This window comes from Doryrhamphus excisus, chromosome 13 (genome assembly GCF_030265055.1).
Source record: "Doryrhamphus excisus isolate RoL2022-K1 chromosome 13, RoL_Dexc_1.0, whole genome shotgun sequence".
Lineage (NCBI taxonomy): Eukaryota > Metazoa > Chordata > Actinopteri > Syngnathiformes > Syngnathidae > Doryrhamphus > Doryrhamphus excisus.
This window is the reverse complement of record NC_080478.1, coordinates 20,690,621-20,712,489: the sequence shown is the minus strand read 5'-3', so window position 1 is coordinate 20,712,489 and position 21,869 is coordinate 20,690,621. Positions and strand designations below refer to the sequence as shown.

Sequence of the window (21,869 nt, the reverse complement as noted above, 5' to 3'; positions counted from 1 at the left end):
CTCCATGTTGCCACTTAGGCAACTTTGTCTTTATTGAGGTGAGCTTGAGACGCTCAGGAACAAGTCGGAGGTAAATTTCAGCATTCAGTTTATCAACACTGACCTCGCCCTCGTGGTGTGAACAACAATGACAACAGGAAGTTAACACACGAAGCACATGGTGCTACCTGTTGGTTAAACGGGTCCACATAGATTAGACCTACCAGAGGCCTCAAGGACCGCCTATTAAATAGATTTCACCTCCCCTTACCTGTTGGTTATCTCCACTTGTGAGAAGGTTATCATGAAGGTTTATGAAATGTAAGGATGAGTCAGACGGAATAGAATCATCCAAGATAAATGTCTGCTAACTTCCAAGGAGAAGAAGAGAGTCGGTGCCAAGATATCCTAAAATATCCTTTGCATTCTTCTTAATGATAACAGATGAGAATTACGTCTTTACGTGGCAGAGCTGGATGGATGGATGGATGGACAAAAGGAATGGTGGATGGATGGATGGACAAAAGGAATGGTGGATGGATGGATGGACAAAAGGAATGGTGGATGGATGGATGGACAGATGGATGGACAGACAGATGTATGGATGGATGAATGATGGATGGATGGATGGACGGACAGATGGACGGATAGATAGATGGATGGAAGGACGGATGGATGGATGGACAGATGGACGGATAGATAGATGGATGGATGGATGGAAGGACAGACAGATGGATGGATGGATAGATGGACAGACGGACAGATGGATGGATGAACAGACGGATGGATGGATGGAAGGGTGGATGGATGGACGGATGGATGAATGGATGGATGGATGGACGGACAGATGGATGGATGAACAGACGGATGGATGGATGGAAGGGTGGATGGATGGACGGATGGATGAATGGATGGATGGATGGACGGACAGATGGATGGATGGACGGACGGATGGACGAATAGATGGATGGGTGGACGGATGGATGGACGGACGTATGATGGATGGACAGATGGATGGACGGACAGATGGATGGATGAATAGATGGATGGATGGATGGACAGATGGATGGATAGATGGACAGACGGACAGATGGATGGATGAACAGACGGATGGATGGATGGATGGATGGAAGGGCGGATGGATGGAAGGGTGGATGGATGGACGGACAGATGGATGGATGGACAGACGGATGGACGAATAGATGGATGGATGGGTGGACGGATGGATGGACGGACAGATGGATGGACGGACAGATGGATGGGTGGACGGATGGATGGACAGATGGATGGACGGACGTATGATGGATGGATGGACGGATGGACAGACGGACGGATGGACAGATGGATGGATGGGTGGATGGATGGATGGACAGATGGATGGACGGACGTATGATGGATGGACAGATGGATGGACGGACGGACGGACGGATGGACGGATGGACGGATGGATGGACGGATGGATGGATGGACGGATGGATGGATGGATGGATGGATGGATGGACGTATGATGGATGGACAGATGGATGGACAGATGGATGGATGGACGTATGATGGATGGACAGATGGATGGATGGATGGATGGATTACACCCAACACTTATATAGCCCGGCCTTATAATGAGGCCCATTTTGATACTCTATGTGTTACAATTGAGGTGGTTAACTCCTTTTCTTTAAACTTTAGTGTGGATTTAGTTTGTGTGGGCGTGGGTGGGACAAAAACATTGGCTTCCATTTATTTTTCATTTGGAAGCGTGGAGAAATCATTCAGCCCACTATAATAATAATAATAATAATAATAAAAAACACACACGCTTTTGCCAGCATAACACTAGCTTGCACGTACGGCCACGGATGTGCGTCTGTGCATGTGTACGTGCACGTATTCTCACGTGCAAACACACACACACACACACACACCTTCCTCCTGGCCACTCAATTACACCGTGCATCACGCCGCTCTCAAAGCCACACAATCAAAAACACATTTCAACATTGTTTAACTTATTTGTATTCAAACAACACACACACACACACACACACACATACACACACACACACACACACACACACGGTCTATCAAAGAAGTCTGGATGTTGAATAAAAACGGCCAAGGAGTCGTGGTTGTTACCGTCACTTCAACTAGAGGAAGGTGTACTTCATAGTTCCTGGCTGTGATGGCCGATGTTAGCGGTGTAGCTAGCGATGTCCCTAATCCATGACTGTACTGAAAAATGACCATTACAATATTTACCTTCTTCTTCTCTCCTTTTTAATTTGAATTGCAACGGCTCGGCAGAGCGATATCGACAACTTTTGAATCACCCCATAAAATATGTATTCACTCAGAAGAAGAAGACGAAGGGCCTGGTCTGCTAAAGGTTAGCATGCTAAAAACACGTGCAAACATCATTTTATGATGAATACGCAGAAGATATGCAGATTCTATGATATGCAGAAAATATGAGTGGATGGATGAGGTGGATGAGTGGTTAATGCGCAGGCCTCACAGCTAGGAGACGCGAGTTCAATTCCACTCTCGGCCATCTCTGTGTGGAGTTTGCATGTTCTCCCCGTGCATGCGTGGGTTTTCTCCGGGTACTCCGGTTTCCTCCCACATTCCAAAAACATGCTAGGTTAATTAGCCACTCCAAATTGTCCATAGGTATGAATGTGAGTGTGAATGGTTGTTTGTCTATATGTGCCCTGGGATTGGCTGGCAACCAGTCCAGGGTGGACCCCGCCTCTAAACCATAGACAGCTGGGATAGGCTCCAGCACCCCCGCCACCCTTGTGAGGATAAGCGGTAGAAAATGAATGAATGAATGAAAGGCAGGAGCGAAGTCGCACTTCATGCACGGCCGTGGTCGTTGTAGCGAGGAGGAGGTGAAAGTCCAACGACAGACGACAGAGAGAGAGAGAATCATCTCAACATATTTGGAGCGTCAGAAATAAAAATATGATCTACCCTGAGCGACTGGAGGGTCTGATTTCGAGTCGGCCACAAAATTGCAGCACTGGATTGTCATAATTCCAGAACCCCGTCATAGTTCTGGGGTCATCCCGAGCCGTACGCCCCCGTCTTGTCTGGTAGTGCAATATTATGGAGTTTAGTGCGATTATGCCAAAGTACCCTTGGGCAAGATACTGAAGCTCCAGTTGCTCCTGATGCTGCGTCATCAGTCGGTAAATATTGTGTCAAAGCAAGCCAGTAAGTGAATGCACCGCTGATCGTTGGTTAGCCAACGTTTCATAGTTATGGAAACACGGCCATAATAAAACGCTAGTTACGTATGTGCACGTGGCAAAAGAATACATAGGCAAAAAGTACACAGTCACATATTGGTACACAGAGGAAGTACGACAGGATTTTTTTCCACTTTGGCAGTTTTTTCCCCCAGGTATCCACAACCTGCTTCTGGTCTCCTGAGCAGAACAACTCCTTACCTTCATTACGTTCATGCTTGTGGTTGTCTTGCAACCCTTTCCAGCATGCAGGGATCAAAAAAGTATGCAGTTGTTCCCGTTTTTAGGATTCATTCACTATGATTCCATTCCTATTCTTCTTTTTATCCAATACACTTGATTTATATAAAACATTTTATAAACTTTATAAGTTTCCTTTATAAGTGCTGCACAGACTAGTCAAATTCATTCATTCATTTTCTACCGCTTTTTCCTCACCGCTGGAGCCTATCCCAGCTGACTAAAGACGAGAGGCGGGGTCCACCCTGGACTGGTGGCCAGCCAATCCCAGGGCACATATAGACAAACAACCATTCACACTCACATTCATACCTATGGACAATTTGGAGTGGCTAATTAACCTAGCATGTTTTTGGAATGTGGGAGGAAACCGGAGTACCCGGAGAAAACCCACGCATGCACGTACCTTTATACAATAAATAAAGGTACAAATTGAATTGAATCCAAAACTAAAAGATGAAATAAGAAATAAAATAGTAAAATAGATATTCAAATATTCAAAACAAGAATCAAAGCAATAAAAGTATAAAAAATAAAAAGCAAGAACTAAAATACCCAGGACCATACGACTAACTCCGAGTTAAAAGCCAGAGAATAAAAGTGGATTTGAAAACAAGACTTAAAGGTTTCGATGTTGGGAAGGGAGACACTTCCATAGCTTGGGGCCAACCACAGAAAAGGTCTTAAGTCTCGTCTTGGGCACCACAAGGTGGAGCTGGTCCTCGGACCTCAGTAAATTAGGATGAGGTCCGAGATGTACGTATTTAGGGGGTCAGCCCATTCAAGGCCTTAAAAACAAACAATCAAATCTTAAAATCGATCCCAAAACGAACAGGCAACCAATGCAGGGAGGCCAGAATTGGGGTGATGTGCCCCCCCCTTTTTGGTTCCTGTTAAAAGCCGTGCCGCAGAGTTGTGGACTAACTGTAAGCGGGAGAGACACTGATTCCACAGTAAAGTACAGTACAGTACAGTACAGTACAGTACAGTACAGTAGTCCACATGTGATGAAATAAAAGCGTGCATGAAGTTCCTCTATTTCCATGTACAGTCCTTCAAGTGTCGTGCGTACAGTGTGAGGTACAGTAGAAGTTCCCTAAAGGAACCCAACCGGCACGTAGACCTCCTGTAAGCATGTAAATGCGGTTCCACACCAAGTGTGGGTCACCGGTGTGTACATCACAAGTAGTCCAATGAGGGCGTTAATGTCGGCGCCAGCTCCTCTAAAGCGTGCATGTAAATGTCTGCTGAATGAAAGGCGGAAGAGGATGAAAGCAGAAGATGAATACGCTGATGGGAAGGAGGGCAAGATGATGGAGGAGTGATAAAAAGGCTGGATGGATGAGTGGATGGAAAGATGGCGTGTTGGAGGTGTGGAGGCTGTTTTGTCTCCACCTGAGAGGAACACTAAATCACGGGCAGATAAGGTAATTCTACAGGCCGTTTGTCATCCGCCAGCAGACGTTTTTATGGGCAGCAGATTGGCTGTGAGGGCTGCTGATTACAATGAGACAAGCTGCGAGGAAGCTCAACATTCCCGAACCGGGCCGTGCACCTTGCTTTGGAACGCTCTGTGGGGGGAAGTGGTCAACAACTCTGAAAGCGGCATATGAAAAAAAATCAAAGACATTCACTTGCTAGTATATGTTCTCTATGTCAATGTTATTATTATTGACATTTCTAGTTTCTCTTGTTACATCTATTGATACATTATTTGGGATTTTTGGAATTTTTAAATGACCCCCACCTTGGGTGCCACTGACTTACAACCTGACAAATCACAATAACATCATAAAAAAAACACCTAGCGTTGTTCCTCGCCGCTTTGGGGTTCAGATGTCACAGCCTCATGAATAAATAATGCAGTTTCATGGTTGAATACCGCCTAGTATTAGTCAAAAATATGCATATTCAAGCAAATTGTACACTTTTTTTGTTAAGAACTTTTGAGCATAAGAAAAATACAAGGATAAATCCAAGGATGAAGAGTCTTGAACCAGTCATGATGTGCTATATATATCACTATATTGATGGTTACTATGGTAACCATTATGGCATTGGATGCTCATATCACCGAGTACTTTATTAAAAAAAACTAAAAAAAAACCTTAAACTATATTATGAAAGCAGGAAGTGAACAAATGTAACAGTTAGTGATTGTAAAAGTACCAGATGGAGGGGTAGGATTTAATAAGCTTTGCTTCTTCCTACTCCTTTTGGACATGTGGAACTGGGAACTGATTATGGGATGCATTCAATTGGAATCTAATGCATGTTCAAATGAAATAAAACCATTACCATTACCATTACTATTAGCATTACCATTACCATTACCAAATACATATACAGTGTATAAGGCATTCAGATGATGCGTTCAATGATACTGTGAATGATATGTAGTATTCTGCGCTGGTCACCTGATGCCCGTAACGTTACTGTAATGTTCGGTGAGACACGCCACCAGAACAACAGGCTTTTATTGCAGGTTAGAATGAAAAGAATCAACTCTGAGCCCAGTGACGTCACTTCCTGTTTGCCACCCTGCTCCCATTTATAGCAACACACACAAACACGAGTCCTGTCTAAGTCTTAAGCGGCTTATTTGCTCTTATTATGTCTACTAAAATAGCAGTGTTAAGGTGACTATAGGGATGTTAGCTCATGTTTGGAGGGCTCTAATAATGCTAAAAACTGTATTGACAAGGTCGTAAACAGGTTTTGTATGTGCTAAGTATGGAAGTATTCCATTCATAAATAAGCAATTGCAGAAATTGACTCATCATGGTCAGGCCTGGAACCAATGAAAGTACAGTAAATGAGGGATTACTACTATAATATACTACTACTACTACTATACGTGTCTGCAGGGCACGGCAACACTAAAGTATTGGTTATGGTTTTCCTCTAATTGACCACTTCCACACATTCAGCGACCTCGCAAGTACTAAAATGTCTTTGACTTCCACCACAGAACAGGAAGTGTGTTGTGTTTGGGTGCAGTCTTTGGTTCTGGTTATTTGACACACAAAAGAAGGAAAATGCAAATGAGTGCAGCCTAATTGGACCTGAGTGTCAGAGAAGGAAAGGTAAAGTAAAGAAGTTCCAGTAGAAAACACCACCGACACGTTTATGTCTTTCAGGAATGGTCAGTGTTGTCTTCTCTCCTCATTCGGTTTTAGTGACTCTTTTTGCTTCCTTTACGTCTCAGTTTTACGACGTTTCTTAAACGCATCGGTGCTAACACCGAGCAAGTTCATCAACTATCCAGCAGCTAAGTAGTCTTTCACTCTGGTGTGAACGGGTTGAATTCATATCCCATTGGCTACTGGACATGTGACATTTCCACCTGATGCCAATGTCACGACCTTGAACGGCGTCCACTTAGAGGAGGACACAAAATGTCCGCCATCGGAGACGGTGGTTACATACAGTATGTGGAGCGACTCAGAGGGTGTTTATTTAGTATTTATTCTGCACTTCATCACCCCCCCCCCCCACAACCTCGCCAATCCACTGGCAGCTGAACGCACCATTGACCACGCCGCATCGCTAACCTCGCTGTGTGTGTGTGTGTGTGTGTGTGTGTACGAGGGGTTGATGTCTATCCTCCATCTGAAACCTTGTTAAATATTCATTGACAATTATTCCGCTTTGACCAGTGTTTGATGATGATGATGATGATGCTGCAGAGGAGGAGGAGGAAGAAGAAGAAAGAGGATAAAGAAGAAGGAGGAAAAGGAAGAATATTGTCTTGGAAATATGATGAGGAATCACTTGTATGGAAAATCAATCAAGCTCCGCCCCCAAAGCCAAAGGCAAGCTAGAGTGTTAGCATATCAGTGACTTTATTGAATGCCACCGTTTTATTGGTATTCTTACTATTTTATTTATTATGGGTGTAATGGTACGCCATAATAACCGTCATCAATACGAACCTCAGCTTTGACAGCATCATTTTCTTCATTTTGGGAACAAAATGCAAAACTTCAAACTAAGGAAACTTGGACATAATTGTCCAAGAAGTCAAATGTGCACATACGAGTTGTGTGTCAGAAAAGTACCAGGACTGATGTCACAAACGTTCATTCATTTATTGTCTACCGCTTATCCTCACGAGGGTCGCGGGGGTGCTGGAGCCTATCCCAGATGTCTTCTTGGGGCGAGAGGCGGGGTACACCCTGGACTGGTGGTCAGCCAATCCCAGGGCACATATAGACAAACAACCATTCACACTCACATTCATACCTATGGACAATTTGGAGTGGCTAATTAACCTAGCATGTTTTTGGAATGTGGGAGGAAACCGGAGTACCCGGAGAAAACCCACGCATGCACGGGGAGAACATGCAAACTCCACACAGAGATGGCCAAGGGTGGAATCGAACTTGAGTCTCCTAGCTGTGTGGCCTGCGCGCTAACCACTCATCCGCATCTCTTTGACAGTCTCCAACAGTCTCTTCACTAGATTCGTCGCTAGTTGCTTCGTGACAAAGAGTATCTAGACGGGTCCCGAAATGTCAACACCACGTTGCTATGTTGGCAATACTGATCCCTCCTGCTACATCTTCTTATTCTCTGGATAACCGGGTGTGTTGTAACGTCTTTATGACCAAGGGCTTTACTCCCTCGGCTTTAAGAGCTGTGCTAAGGGTTGAGTCGACAGTCTGGGCTCTTTTCCCAACGGTCAGCGCTCTGGTCTCCCATACCGTAGGTCTTGTGTTCGAGCCCCGGTGCGTGCAGTGTGAACCAGTGAATTACAGATGTTTTCTGTGCAGATGTGAGTACCCGGAGAAAACATGCAAACTCCACACAGGGATGGCCGAGGGTGGGATTGAACTCGGGTCTCCTAGCTGTGAGGTCTGCGCACTAACCACTTGTCCACCGTGCAGCCCCGTGTCACAAACAGCATATGTCAAATCAAACTACAAGCGAAAAGTTCCGTGGTCATGTGCCATCTTGAACGTCTTCAAAGCGTGTCCTCTGATGACCGTTTGGATTTTTTTGAAAGACACCAAAAAAATGACAAGTTCTTCTGTTGCTCCCGTATGGTTGATGCCAGGAAGTGGCGGATGCTCACGTAACGGATGCCAGCTGGTGTGACTGCTAAAGTACGTTGGGAAACCCCAATCCCCGATGCTTTCAAGAGCTGCGCTGGAAAAGCGGTTGACAGCTCGAGCTGTTCGCTCCTTGGCGAGCCCTGCTCAACTGTCCGTCAGCGTGGATCTGTGGATCTGTGGATGTTAGTCTGGAGCCCCCGGCAGGGTCCGGGCTTGAACTACGTTGTTAGGACTGTACAGACTGGGATGTGTTTAAAGAAGCCTGAGTGGATTTGGATGAATTGATTGAAAACTGCAAAAACTTTGGGGAATTCCCCAAAAATTAAATTCCTTATATCCAAAAAAAATCAGCCGAGGATCTCTAGATCTCTAAAACAAACCTCCATCCCACCGCGGAATATACTGAATGTTTTAACCAAGGTGACCCAGGATGACAGACAAGTGAGGAAAGACTCGAAGGTTGCAAAGTGGAGAGGCTCCTCATCTCAGCTCCTCATCTCCAGCTCAGCCTGGGAGGGGGTCAGGTCTACGATGGGGATGCTGCTTAAATAGAGTGTCATCTCCCAGAAAGACAAGTCTGATCTTGAGCTGGCAACTGAACTGAACATTTTTATCACGGTGTTCAAGAAACCAAAAGCCCGGCCCTGATGGTATTGCCATCGGATCCCCCAAAATTGTGCGGACCAGTTGACATTTTCTCTTATTTTTCAGTTGGCTTTCCAATTTCAAAAGGTTCCTCATGTTTGGAAGGATTCTGTTATTGCTCCTCTGCCCAAAATGAACCGTCCTAAGGCCCCTAATCCTTTTGGACCTGTGGTTCTCACCTCTCTGGTGATGAAAACTTTAGAGAAAATTGTGAAGTCTTTGAATGCCGTTCAGGCAAATTTGGATCCATTCCAGTTTGCTTATAGGTTTGGCGGAGGCAGGGATAGGATGACCCTGATCGTGACCCTGTAGTGTCTGAGACCATGGACTGGTCCGTTTTAACCATGAACGTGATTGTAGATTTTAGGACGAATCCTACTGTCTTCTCTCTTGTCGTCATTAATGACTTGGCTGTTGACTTGGTCAAGCAATATAAATATCTTGGAACCATGCCGGACCACCGGCTCACATTCCGATCTCAGGTGGATGCTGTATTGTTACTGTAAGCTTTGCAGTTTCACATTGGATAACACTTTTATGGAAATGCTTTATTCTTGTTTTATCCGGTCTGTGCTGACCTTTTCTTTTATCACCTGGTATGGGCTACTCACCCCGAAGAACAGGAACAGGTTCAAGGGCATCACTTCAATGTGCAGCAGAATTGCTGGCACCACGTTCAATGACCACAGGCGGACTCTGAAGAAGGCTCAGTCAGTCCTTGATGATCCCAAACATCCCCTGCATGATGAGTTCAGGTCACTTCCATCGGGTTGGCGATTCAGTGTTAATAAATGTAGGACCAATCGGATGAGGAACTCTTTGGTTCAGGCTGAATAATTGTGTGTAATGTTGATGCTTTATTTATTGTTTTTAATATTGTATTTAGTATTGGTTTGTTGTCTGCGTGATACTGCTGGCTGGAGAACAAATTACAAATATTTTGACTAATAGGAGACTGCAAAGTGGCAAGGAAAAACTGTATTACAAAATAATAGTCAACTGAATATCATTTGGAAACAAGCAGTGTGGCACCTCCGTCTGTTGGGATGAGGCGTTGGGCGGAGCTCGGTCTTTTAGAAGACACAAACTGGATGTTGATAGATGCAATTCAGACATTTTTCAGCCATTTTGTTTGTTACTCATACTTAAGCAGACGTGACTCTGGCGTTCGATGTTGTGTCAGCTGGGTTGAATGAAGACGCTACTCATACTTAGGCAGATGTTTCCCACATTTGACTCATGATGTAACTCATGATGTTCTCTTTATGGCCAAAAAACTTGAATTTGCCCGTGGAAGAGATGGTGGAGATGGTGTGGAGATCAGGACACCTCTACACTACGTATATGTACATGGTTATTTTTTTTTTACATTGAAATAAATGATTGTATAAGGAATATGTGACATTGTTAGTGTGAGAGCAGTTGAAACTTGAAATGAAGTCTTTATCACGGTTCTTCGTAAATCTTTCCTTCTTTCTGTGTTACTGCTTGTGATATTACAACTTTTCTTGTAAAAATAAAGGTCACATGACCTGGAAGCTACTGATAATAGTTCATATAAAATATTCATATAAATCATAGGAACGTTAAGTACAAAAATAAATGGGTGTGTATGGTACTAGCAGACTAGTCCTACTGATACAATGTGGTTTGGAGGTCAAAGGTCACATGACCTGGAAGCTATTGATAATAGTTCATATAAAAAAATCATAAATCATAAAATGTTTTACGAGCGCTGGCATCTGCCACAGCATGGCAGCCTCCCCCTCGGGGGTCTCCTTCCCACCATGCTTACGCTCTCTGCTAGCGCACATCAGCAGCGGGGGGATATTGAAATTAGCAGCGGGGGAGGGGGCGCCTTTTACGGCCTTGTTAGCCATGATGGAAACCTGCTCGGACCGGGTGGGAATTACCAGCCGCTGTAACGACACCTGAGAGGCACGGCATCTCGCCACGGCAGGAACGTTGGCCTTTACGCCTTGGAATAGCTTCATCAAATGAGTGGAAATTGGGAATGAATGCTGAGCAGCTGAGGATGAACTGAAATGCTGGGAATATTCAGGATGTGGAAAATAGATAGCCTGAAGGTTTGGGTGTTGGAATGGTTTGAGAAATGTGCAAATAGTAAGAATTCCTAACATTTAATAGAATTTATCTTTGGGAATTTGGGGGAAAGTGGGAATTTCAGAGATGAGGAAAATGTTTTAATGAGTTAGATCAATTGAACAATATTTAATCTTTGATGGGAATGTTGTTTTAATTCCGTAACACGTGGGAACGGTCTATGATAGCCATAAGGAAAAACCTTAGAAGCCGAATGAAACCAGTCTCCAAAAATGTTGTAAACATGAGGCAACACGCAATACAATACATTTTACCTCGTTCACTTGTCCTCATGTGTGTCCTCCGACGAGTCTCGGTGGGTGGGGGGGGGGGCTTGATTCATGTTCCATCTTGGATATTGAAAATATGGAATCACGTCCTTGAGGGGACTAAAGGTGAGACGGGATGAGGAAGGATAAAAACCAGTAAAGACAATTTGGTTCTTAATGAAAGGAACCTTTCTGACGTCATGGACTTTTATTCACTTTATTTTCCATGCAAACTAAATAAATAAAGCCAGTCATTCGTGTGGATGTGATGAGGAAGATGATGATTGCATCTTTTTTTTAATCATCCTAATAGGATCAGCCCTTTTGTCTTTCAAAATAAAAGCGTCCCTGACTGATTGCTATTTACCCCCTCTTGCTATCATTAAAAACACACACAAACCACAAAAGTAATTTTTTGGAAATGACACAATCTCAAAGTTGCACTTACAATGTAAATTACCCCCCCCCCACAGTATGGGACCAACAGGTTACACAAGAATGCTGCAGGCGTCGTCCGTCTCCCCGATACCCCGAGAGAGGAAGGACAGAAAGCAAAGGAAAGAAGGGAGAAAGTAAGAAAGGAAGGAAGACTGGCTCGCCGCATCCGTTATTAATCTCCAAGGGAAATTCACATTTCCAGCAGCTCTGCAAAAATGTCATAATAAACTTAATCACTTCATCAAAAAATAGAAGAACCGAGACAAGACAGGAGCGATAGCAAAATAAAAATAAGAGCATAGAATAAGAATGAATAAATAAACAAAGGAATGAAGGCGTAATGAAGGATGGACGAAAGGAAGATAGGAAGAAGGAAGAAAGGAACGTTATTTGCAGTGGACTCGCTGGCATGCAGTCAGATTAAAAAGTTAATTATGTTTTAAAATGATATTTTAATTAAATAAGGGGGAAGCAGAAATGGATTGGAACCAAAATAATTAATCAAACATGAAAAAAAAAAAAAAAACCCACGTCGTCTTTCTGCTAGGCCCAGCAGAAAAAGCCGTCTGTGGTCTCGTTAGCACCCCCGCTGATTAGGAGTGTTCCCCGGATGCTTCGTGTGTCGCTCATTAGCAGTATGCTAACATGTCGCATTGCGTAGACATTGTACGTCATGGCTCTGGAGTCGGAACGCTACTTCCACTGACTGACGACGGGTCGCTCAGACCTCCACGTGGTCATGTGGTCACGTTTCCCCCAAAGAGAGCGAGAGAGCGCCAACCAATAACGACAACAAAGCCGTTTAACATTTGAATGTTTCCATTCTAAGAATGAAATAGAATTCATTCTTCGGTTCTTTGATTAAAATTAATCCAGTCTTTTATTGTGGGATTACATTTTCTCTCTTGTCATGAATGCTTTTCAAGCTCTGAAAACTTCTAAATGTCAAATCTTTGTTTACGACATTCTTAAAGTCTTAAAGTTTTGGATGGATCTGCTTTACTGTTTTTAGTCCTACGGACTTCAATGTGATCCGGACTTCCTTGTATGGGCTGCAGATTGCCTGCACTCAGTAAATGCAGACCTATATATCCGGAAGTTCTCGGGAGCACTCGGGAGTGTGACTAATCACAGTAGAGTGGGCGTGCCCAGAAGAGGGCCGGGGGTGGAGTACATTAACAATAACAGCAAGAAGATCTAGAAAGCTTTATATGCAGGTTATTGCGTGTCGCTGCTCTACAGGAGCCCGCAGCTCAATACCAAGGTTAGGAAATGAGCATGCTAGGTCCCCTTTAAGAATTATCAGTCACTGCATGAGAAAGTGATGGAGGCATGACAGCCGCTTTTACCGTCCCATGGTGCATTGCCCTTCCTCGCCGTGACCTCCTGATCCTCCGTCAGTCGACTCATCCCGCCCTCGTTCTGATTTTTTGATGCCGCTTCATTATTTCCTCATTAGTTTGCATGTTAATTACAATAGTGGCTAATGTTAATTAGTCACTATTAATGGCTGCTGCTGTAACACCTGCCCCCGGTGCGCTGCTGACACCTGCCTTGATCCTCGACATCTTCATCGTGTGTGGGGTGGGGGGGCAGGGGGGGGGGGGGGGGGGGGGGGCTTTTTGGGATACAGGACACGAGCATTCAGCAGATGATATTTAGTTGGTGGGGAATAAAACATCAACCAGTGTCACAATCATTCATTAAAAGACAACTACAATATGACTAATGATGCCTTCAAGAACACCGGGAAAATAAGCCACTGAAAACAAAGGAGCACAGGTTGTTTTCATCCCTGGAGATGTACTTAGTAGAATAGTAGAATAAATACATAGAAAAGGACTGTATGAGCACTTTAAACCAATCTCTAAGGCAATCTAATGCAGTGGCATTTATTGCAAATGTTGATGTGAAATCTGAGTCATCAAGGTCAAGCTTTCAGGAGAAGAGGGAAGTAGAAGTGAGACGTATATCAAAAGTAGCCATTTCACGGCCGCCTTAATTACTCCGTTTTCTGCTGGTCCCGGAAGTTGACCACCCCCCCCCCCCAAAAGCAGGCATCAACTGTGGAAAAAAACACAATCGTGGATGTGTGCATTGTATGCCATATGTGTGCCAGTCATTAGTTCTTAAGCCCCCCTGAATAATTTGATGTTTTTTTTTTATAGATTATTATTATTTTTTTTAGATTTTTTAAAAATATTTAAAAAATATTTTTGATAGATTTATTTTCATCCGGACTAGATGCCCGAGCCACCTCAACTGACTCCTCTCGACGTGAAGGAGAAGCGGCTCTACTCTGAGCCCCTCCCGGATGTCTGAGCTCCTCACCTTATTTCTTCGGGTTTTCCCGGACCCCTCCCCGGTGACGTGTTCTGGGCATGCCCAGCCGTGGAAAAGGCCCCGAGGCAGACCTTGGACACGCTGGAGGGATTTATTATGTCTCACAGCTGGCCTGGGAACGCCTTGGTGTCCTCCCGGTGGAGCTGCAGGAGGTGGCCGGGGACCGGGAAGTCTGGGCTTCCCTACTGAGGCTGCTGTCCCCGCGACCCGGACCCCAGAGGAAAATGGATGGATGATTTTTTTTTTTTTTTACAAAAAAAAATCTCTGACAAATTTCATATAATAGGGCAAAAGCAGGCTAATAAGCAAGCCAATAAACAGGCTAATACTAATAATCATAAGAAGAATAATGATGATAGTAATAATAATAGGCTAATTAATAATATCATAATGATTATTATATTATTACACAACCATTATCAGATTCAAACTCAGATTCAGTGGCATCATTAGACCTATTTTAGGGGTACTTCAGCCCCCCCCCTTTTTTTTACGAAAAAATCTTAAAAATCGTATTTTATAAAATCTATAGATTTTTTTTAAATTTTTTATAGATTTTTTTTGGACAAAAAAATCTATTTTATTCCTGCCTATTTTAGGGGTACTTCAGCCCCCCCCTTTTTTTTTTTACAAAAAAATCTTAAACATCTTATTTTATAAAATCTATAGATTTAAAAAAAAATTTTTATAGATTTTTTTGGACAAAAAAATCTATTTTATTCCTGCCTATTTTAGGGGTACTTCAGCCCCCCCCCTTTTTTTTTTTTTTACAAAAAAATCTTAAAAATCTTATTTTATAAAATTTTATAGATTTTTAAAAATTTTTTATAGATTATTTTTTACAAAAAATCTCTGACAAATTTCATATAATAGTGCAAAAGCAGGCTAATACTAGCCTACTACTACTACTAGTACTAGTAGTAGTAATAATGAGAAGAAGAATAATGATGATAGTAATAATAATAGGCTAATGAATAATATGATAACGATTATTATATAATTGATCACTGTCCACTGGTTTTGCAGTATAGATTGTGTGTACTTGTGTACATTTAATGGTGGCCTAAAACTATTGAGTATCTCTACTAAATCTGTCCAAAAGTGGGAAACTTATATCCCGCTTCTTCTTCCTTATTAGTTTTTTGGATTTTTTGGAATGTCTCCTACATTCATTCATATCCTGTGCATCTCCAGGGGGCTAACCCCCCCCCCCCCCCACCCCCCCGTCCTCAGAACCTAGTGACGCCCCTGATGCCAGGTATTTACGTTGGCCTCCAAGATGGCACCGCAGCCTCCATTCAGCAGCTTCACACAAATTCAAGTGTATTACAGTATCGACGTGCATGCGTACGTGCACCTGTGTGTGCGTACGTGCACCCGTGCGTGCGTACGTGCACCTGTGTGTGCGTACGTGCACCCGTGTGTGCGTGCAGCGCCGGCCGCCCTCATATCCATTATTGATCCTGTATCATTACACACTGCTCTGCTCTATCAAGACAAAAACACCCCGTTATTGGAATATCTCTCCTGCGGTATTGACTTGCACACACACACACACACATACATGCACACGCACACTTATGTCGCAAGAAATTACCGTCAACGTTGGAGCGAAAAGTCAAAGCCGGCTGATTTCAGCCTTTTTTTTCTCCGTGGTGTGTGGATGTTTGGCAGCCCTGCTTTGGTGTTGCTGTCGTTAAAGGTCAATATTCAGGCACTTGGAATCAAATAGTCACACGTCACCTGCTTCATAGGCTGGAAGATATTCCAAGGAATATTCTAAGGAATGTCCAAACTGTCCAATCAGGTGTTGCCAAGGCTTCCCGTTCCCTTGGAAAAGACTCTCACTTGTGTACTTAATGTCCGCTGAGTGTATTAGTGTTTGTTTTCATGAGATGGGTTCTTCTATCGGGCTGCACGGCGGTCGAGTGGTTAGCGCGCAGACCCTGAGTTCAATCCCACACTCGTTTCTGTTCTACCCGTGCGTGCGTGGGTTTTCTCCTGGTACTCCACATTCCAAAAACATGCTAGGTTAATTGGCGTTAATTCCAAATTGTCCACAGGTATGAATGTGAGTGTGAATGGTTGTTTGTCTATATGTGCCCTGGGATTGGCTGGCCATCTGTCCCAGGGTGTACCCCGCCTCTTGTGCAAAGACAGCTGGGATAGGCTCCAGCTTCCTCGTGAGGACAAGCGGTAGAAAATGAATGAATGAACTGTTGCTTCATCACGGTGCTTTTGTCGCCCCCTCCAGACTAGTTGTAGTACTGCATGCAGGTTTCACTATATAGATAGATAGATAGATAGATAGATAGATAGATAGATAGATAGATAGATAGATAGATAGATAGATAGATAGATAGATAGATAGATAGATAGATAGATAGATAGATAGATAGATAGATAGATAGATAGATAGATAGATAGATAGATAGATAGATAGACTCCCTTTATTGTCATTGCACAAAAACACAGTCGTGAAATTGCCAACGAAATGTCGTTGCCTGGCTCCCATATAATAACAGACACAAAAGAAGATAAGTAATAATTAATAATAATAATAATAATAATAATAATAATAATAATAATAATAATAATAATAATAATAATAATAATAATAATTATAATAATAATAATAATAATAATAATAATAATAATGTGGAGAATAAATCGATAGAATAGACACCAAATATGAACAACATAATGTAAAGTGCAGCGTCAACAGTAAATTGCCCAAATAATTTAAATAATTTAAATAAATAATAATGCGGCACGGTGGTCTAGGGGTTAGCGCGCAGACCTCACAGCTAGGACACCAGGGTTCAATCCCACCCTCGGGCATCTCTGTGTGGAGTTTGCATGTTCTCCCCGTGCATGCGTGGGTTTTCTCCGGGTACTCCGGTTTCCTCCCACATTCCAAAAACATGCTAGGTTAATTAGCCACTCCAAATTGTCCATAGGTATGAATGTGAGTGTGAATGGTTGTTTGTCTATATGTGCCCTGGGATTGGCTGGCCACCAGTCCAGGGTGTACCCCGCCTCTCGTCCCAAAAAGACAGCTGGGATAGGCTCCAGCACCCCCCACGACCCTCGTGAGGAAAAGCGGTAGAAAATGAATGAATGAATAAATAATAATAATGTAAGTCTTTGGGTATTAGTATAGTATAGTATAGTATAGTATAGTATAGTATAGTATAGTATAGTATAGTATTTGGGTAGGCCTGATGTGGTCTGTTCAACGTGAACACCAAGCGCTCCAAGCCGCTTGATCGGCCTACCTGCAGCCCTCGGCGGACTCGTGTGTGTGAGTGTGTGAAGGTTCCAGGATGCCGCCCGGCCCTGATTGGCCGCCGGGCTCTGATTGGCCGCCGGGTGTAATCCACAAGACAACTTCTTGGGGTAAAAATTGTGTTGAGTGGAGTTTGGGACTTGGCGACTTAAAAAGAACAATCTAAGGCCGTAATGAACAAGTCAGCAGCCGCCGCCGTGCGCCCTAATGAATGAAAGTGGAGGCACATTTAAACAAAGTGAGAGCGCTCTCACACACACACACAAACACACACACACATGCACACGCACACACACAGATGATTGCGTGTTGCCGGTTTGTTTATTAGCTCCCTGATTGAGGCGCTCTGCCTCCACCAGATTGGATGACCTTTCCAGATCCTTCCGCTGAGTCCGCTAAGTAGATGAGACGGCGGACGACGCACAACACTTTTATTCAGATTGTTGCAGGATGAGGTGAAGCGTGTGTGTGTGTGTGTGTGTGTGTGTGTGTGTGTGTGTACATTGGCTCAATTGAAGCCTCATCTCCATAGAGTTTGTATGCAATTACACGTGAGCGCCGCAGTGTGCCTCGCTATGATTGTGCGACCGGCGATGATGTGCGTGAAGGAGACTGCCGCTCACTGTGTGTCTGTGTTTGTGTTTATGTGTCTATATATATGTGTGTGTGTGTGTGTGTGTGTGTGTGTCTGACACTCTTCATGGTTACGTGCTTGTATGAGAGGTAATTTGTTCCGCTGAATGCGATTCATGCTAAAGGTGTGTGTGATTTATGTTAGCAGGAGTGTGTGTGTGTGTGTGTGTGTGTGTGAGGTGTGAGTGCATACACCAATATGTGAAAGCGGGATAAAGTGTCTTTCTGGTGGCGTGTTCACCATCTCTGGGCTTTAAAGGGCACGCCCATCACAACACGGGATCCATCATTTCCAATAAACAGCTAATCACACACACAACCATGCATCATATATTGTATTCAAAGGGTTTAAAACAAAGGAAAAAGAAGCCAAAGACTTACCACTTCCACACTGAATGTGAGGAGAAGGCTCCTCAGGATTCAAGTCCATCACAATGGAGTGATTTTTCATGTTTAGTTTACTTTATTGTGGCTGTCATGGTAACATGGTGTAATAAACACGGCCAACTTCTTGCCCCCCCCCCCAGGCCGAGCTGATGTCCAACCACCGCTACGTCCAGAAGGTGGCGCTGGAGCAGATGGCGGCCAAACTGAGCAGCCTGCACTACACCGTTCCCTCCGGCAAGAGACGCTACGTCCAGTTGGTGCGCAGCAGCAGGTAGGGTGAATGAATGGTACAGTGGGGGCCAGCAGGGGGGGCCAGCAGGGGGCCAGCAGGGGGCGCCGCGCTGCCGCTCCGCCATTGTTCTCATCTCCAGAGGAAGAGGCCATTAAAGATGGCGAGCGGCGGCCAATCGCCTCATAAATCCAACGACGTCGCCAACTGAAAGGTGGCAATATGGCGATATGACTCATTCAACCTTTTCACTTCTTACCCGCCCCCCCCCCATGCCCCCGCCCCCCCATCTTTCCTCTCTATCTCTTCATCCCTCGGGTTCTTCTTGACATCTTCTCTTCATTCCCGTTTGTCCATAAAAAACTTCGGCAAACCATCTTGGCCTCGCCTTCCTCTTGCAATTCTTTCAACTCCTCCTCCACTTCCTGTCGCCACCATCATCACCAGCTTCCTCTTCAGTGACTTCCTGCTTTCCTCCCATCGTCACCTTCACCGCAATTCCTTGTTAGGTTTGGGAAAACCTGGAAAAAGACATTGGAAACACAAAAAGGTCGTAGCTGTTCTATGTACTATGTGGTCACGATATCCCAGTGGTCCTTCCGACAAGGAGGACCAGGATCCAGTGTAGGTCCCTGTGTGTGTGTGTGTGTGTGTGTGTGTCTGTGTGTGTGTGAGTTGTGTTGCACCATGTTGACCTGTGATAAAAGAACACTTTTATTTTCTTTGTATTTTGCTTGTTTTTGTCAATTCATTCATAGTTTATTCTTCACTTTGATGCCCTGTCAGACGCCCCGTGTTTTCTCTCTCCGTGTGTGTGTGTGTGTGTTAGTGTGTGTGTTAGTTTGTGTGTGTGTGTGTGTCACCGTGGGCCCGACAGAGCTGTCAAACTGTCGGCAGTGGCGACCGGAGAATTCCAAACAATTTCGCCGCTAATGTTGAGAAACATGTCGGCGAGCCCCGCCGAGACCTGGAAGACCAGCGAATGTATAAATAATACACCCCCCCACCCCCCCACCACCACCCCTCCGCACACACACACACACACACACACACACACACACACACACACACATGCATAAACACACAGACAGCTTAACAAAGCGTCTGACAGTAATGTGTGTGTTTGAGCAATCAGCCGATGTTCCAAAAGCATCAATATTTGATGGGCTGTGTTGAGCGAAGGTGGGGGGGGGGGGGGGGGGGTGGATTTGCGGGGGGGCAAGGTGGCGGACGGGGGGAGAGGGGTCGGGTAGGGGGTAGTTGAAAACAAAATGAATTCCAACAAAAACTCATCTTTTCTCGTCTTCAGCGTTCAAGACTTCGAGACGGAATACCAGGAGCTCTGGGATTGGCTGATGGACTTGGACGCCATGGTGACGGACAGTCACCAGCTGATGATGTCAGATGAGCAGAGAGAGCACCTCTTCAAGGTAGGAGGCTTCACCGTGCTCCTTCTGTCCTCCTGTCCAATAAGTATACTTTATACACCGTGTACTTCGTCCCAAATTTTGATCGCGTAGTGCTGTCCCGAATCCATGACTGTCGTTGTACGCTTACCATGATACGTCACGATCACGATACGTACAATGGAAGCTCTCTTGTCTCTTGTCTCTTGTCACGAATCCATTCCAAAACGAAAACCGACACCCAAAAACCAGAAAAGACCTTCATTGTAAACTGTCCAGTCCTACTGGAACAGATGCTACCTTCGTACTTTGCTACGACTTCTTTCTTGAATTCAATATTGTTTCTCACATTCTTTGTGTACACTCAAAAATACGCCGTGTGCGTGAACGCCTCATCAGCGCAGGGTGCACAGTTGCAGACAGAAAGATTTGGTCATCGTTCGATGAAGAAATACAGCAACAGTACAGTCAAGTGAAGATGATTAAAGGATTCCCTGGTCGGAATCTGTCTATAGTGTTCCAGTTCTTAAAGAAGCACTACCCGTTCTTCACTACCAGTGCGTGGATGCTTTGTTTGGGCACTGGATTCTGCAGTAGCTTTGCTACGTGCAATGTACGGCCATACAATAACCAAGACAGTGTACCAAAACCTAAGCATATTTTTGGTAATTATTATTATCGAAAACTGAACATAAACCAGGGCATACGATAACTGATAACTGAGGTACCAACGTACCATCTTCTTCTTCTCTCTTTTTTTTGATGGTGACTTGCAACCATTTCAACTTTTTCTCAATGTAAAGTTTTACTTGGTTTAAGTACACGCATGCGCCAACAAGTCGTAGCCACTTGTTAGCATGTGACGTCACGTTGTTGTGGTCCAAACACATCCGTGATCAGCGATGACCACGTACGCGGTAATGTATGCGCGACATTAGCATGGTGACGCTTCCGATGTCATTAAGATGTGTAATTAAAATATGCTAGCGATGGCATCACGGGTCAAGGATTTGGACACGTCGCCATGTTGTCTCCTGTTATTCCAACAGGACACGTGTGCACAGTTGCAGACCGAAATAATTGTTCATCGTTCTATGAAGATTCTATGATTCAATTCTATGAAGAACAGTCAAATGAAGGTGATTAAAGGATTCCTTGGTCGGAATCTGTCTATAGTGTTCCAGTTCTTAAAGAACCACTACCCGTTCTTCACTACCAGTGCGTGGATGCTTTGTTTAGGCACTGGATTCGGTAGTATGATAGGCTTTGCTACGTGTAATGTACGGCCATACAATAACCAAGACAGTGTACCAAAACCTAAGCATATTTTTGGTAATCATTATTATCGAAAACTGAACATAAACCAGGGCATACGATAACTGATAACTGAGGTACCAACGTACCATCTTCTTCTTCTCTCTTTTTTTTGATGGTGACTTGCAACCATTTCAAATTTTTCACAATGTAAAGTTTTACTTGGTTTAAGTACACACATGCGTCAACAAGTCATAGCCACTTGTTAGCATGTGACGTCACGTTGTTGTGGTCCAAACACATCCATGATCAGCGATGACCACGTACGCGGTAATGTATGCGCGACATTAGC

The 21,869-nt window shown here is 44.2% G+C and overlaps 1 protein-coding gene across 8 annotated transcripts in view; it reads left to right on the top strand.

Annotated features, from left to right (window-relative positions):
• The window catches only part of LOC131139972 (A-kinase anchor protein 6-like), a 99,228-nt gene that overhangs the window by 36,997 nt on the left and 40,362 nt on the right, over positions 1–21,869 (top strand). For all 8 annotated transcript variants that reach the window (XM_058089960.1, XM_058089959.1, XM_058089957.1 and 5 more), the window contains 2 exons: positions 18,769–18,899; positions 20,167–20,287. In XM_058089960.1, the coding sequence (XP_057945943.1) occupies positions 18,769–18,899; positions 20,167–20,287 (252 nt within the window). The remainder of the gene's footprint in view (positions 1–18,768; positions 18,900–20,166; positions 20,288–21,869) is intronic.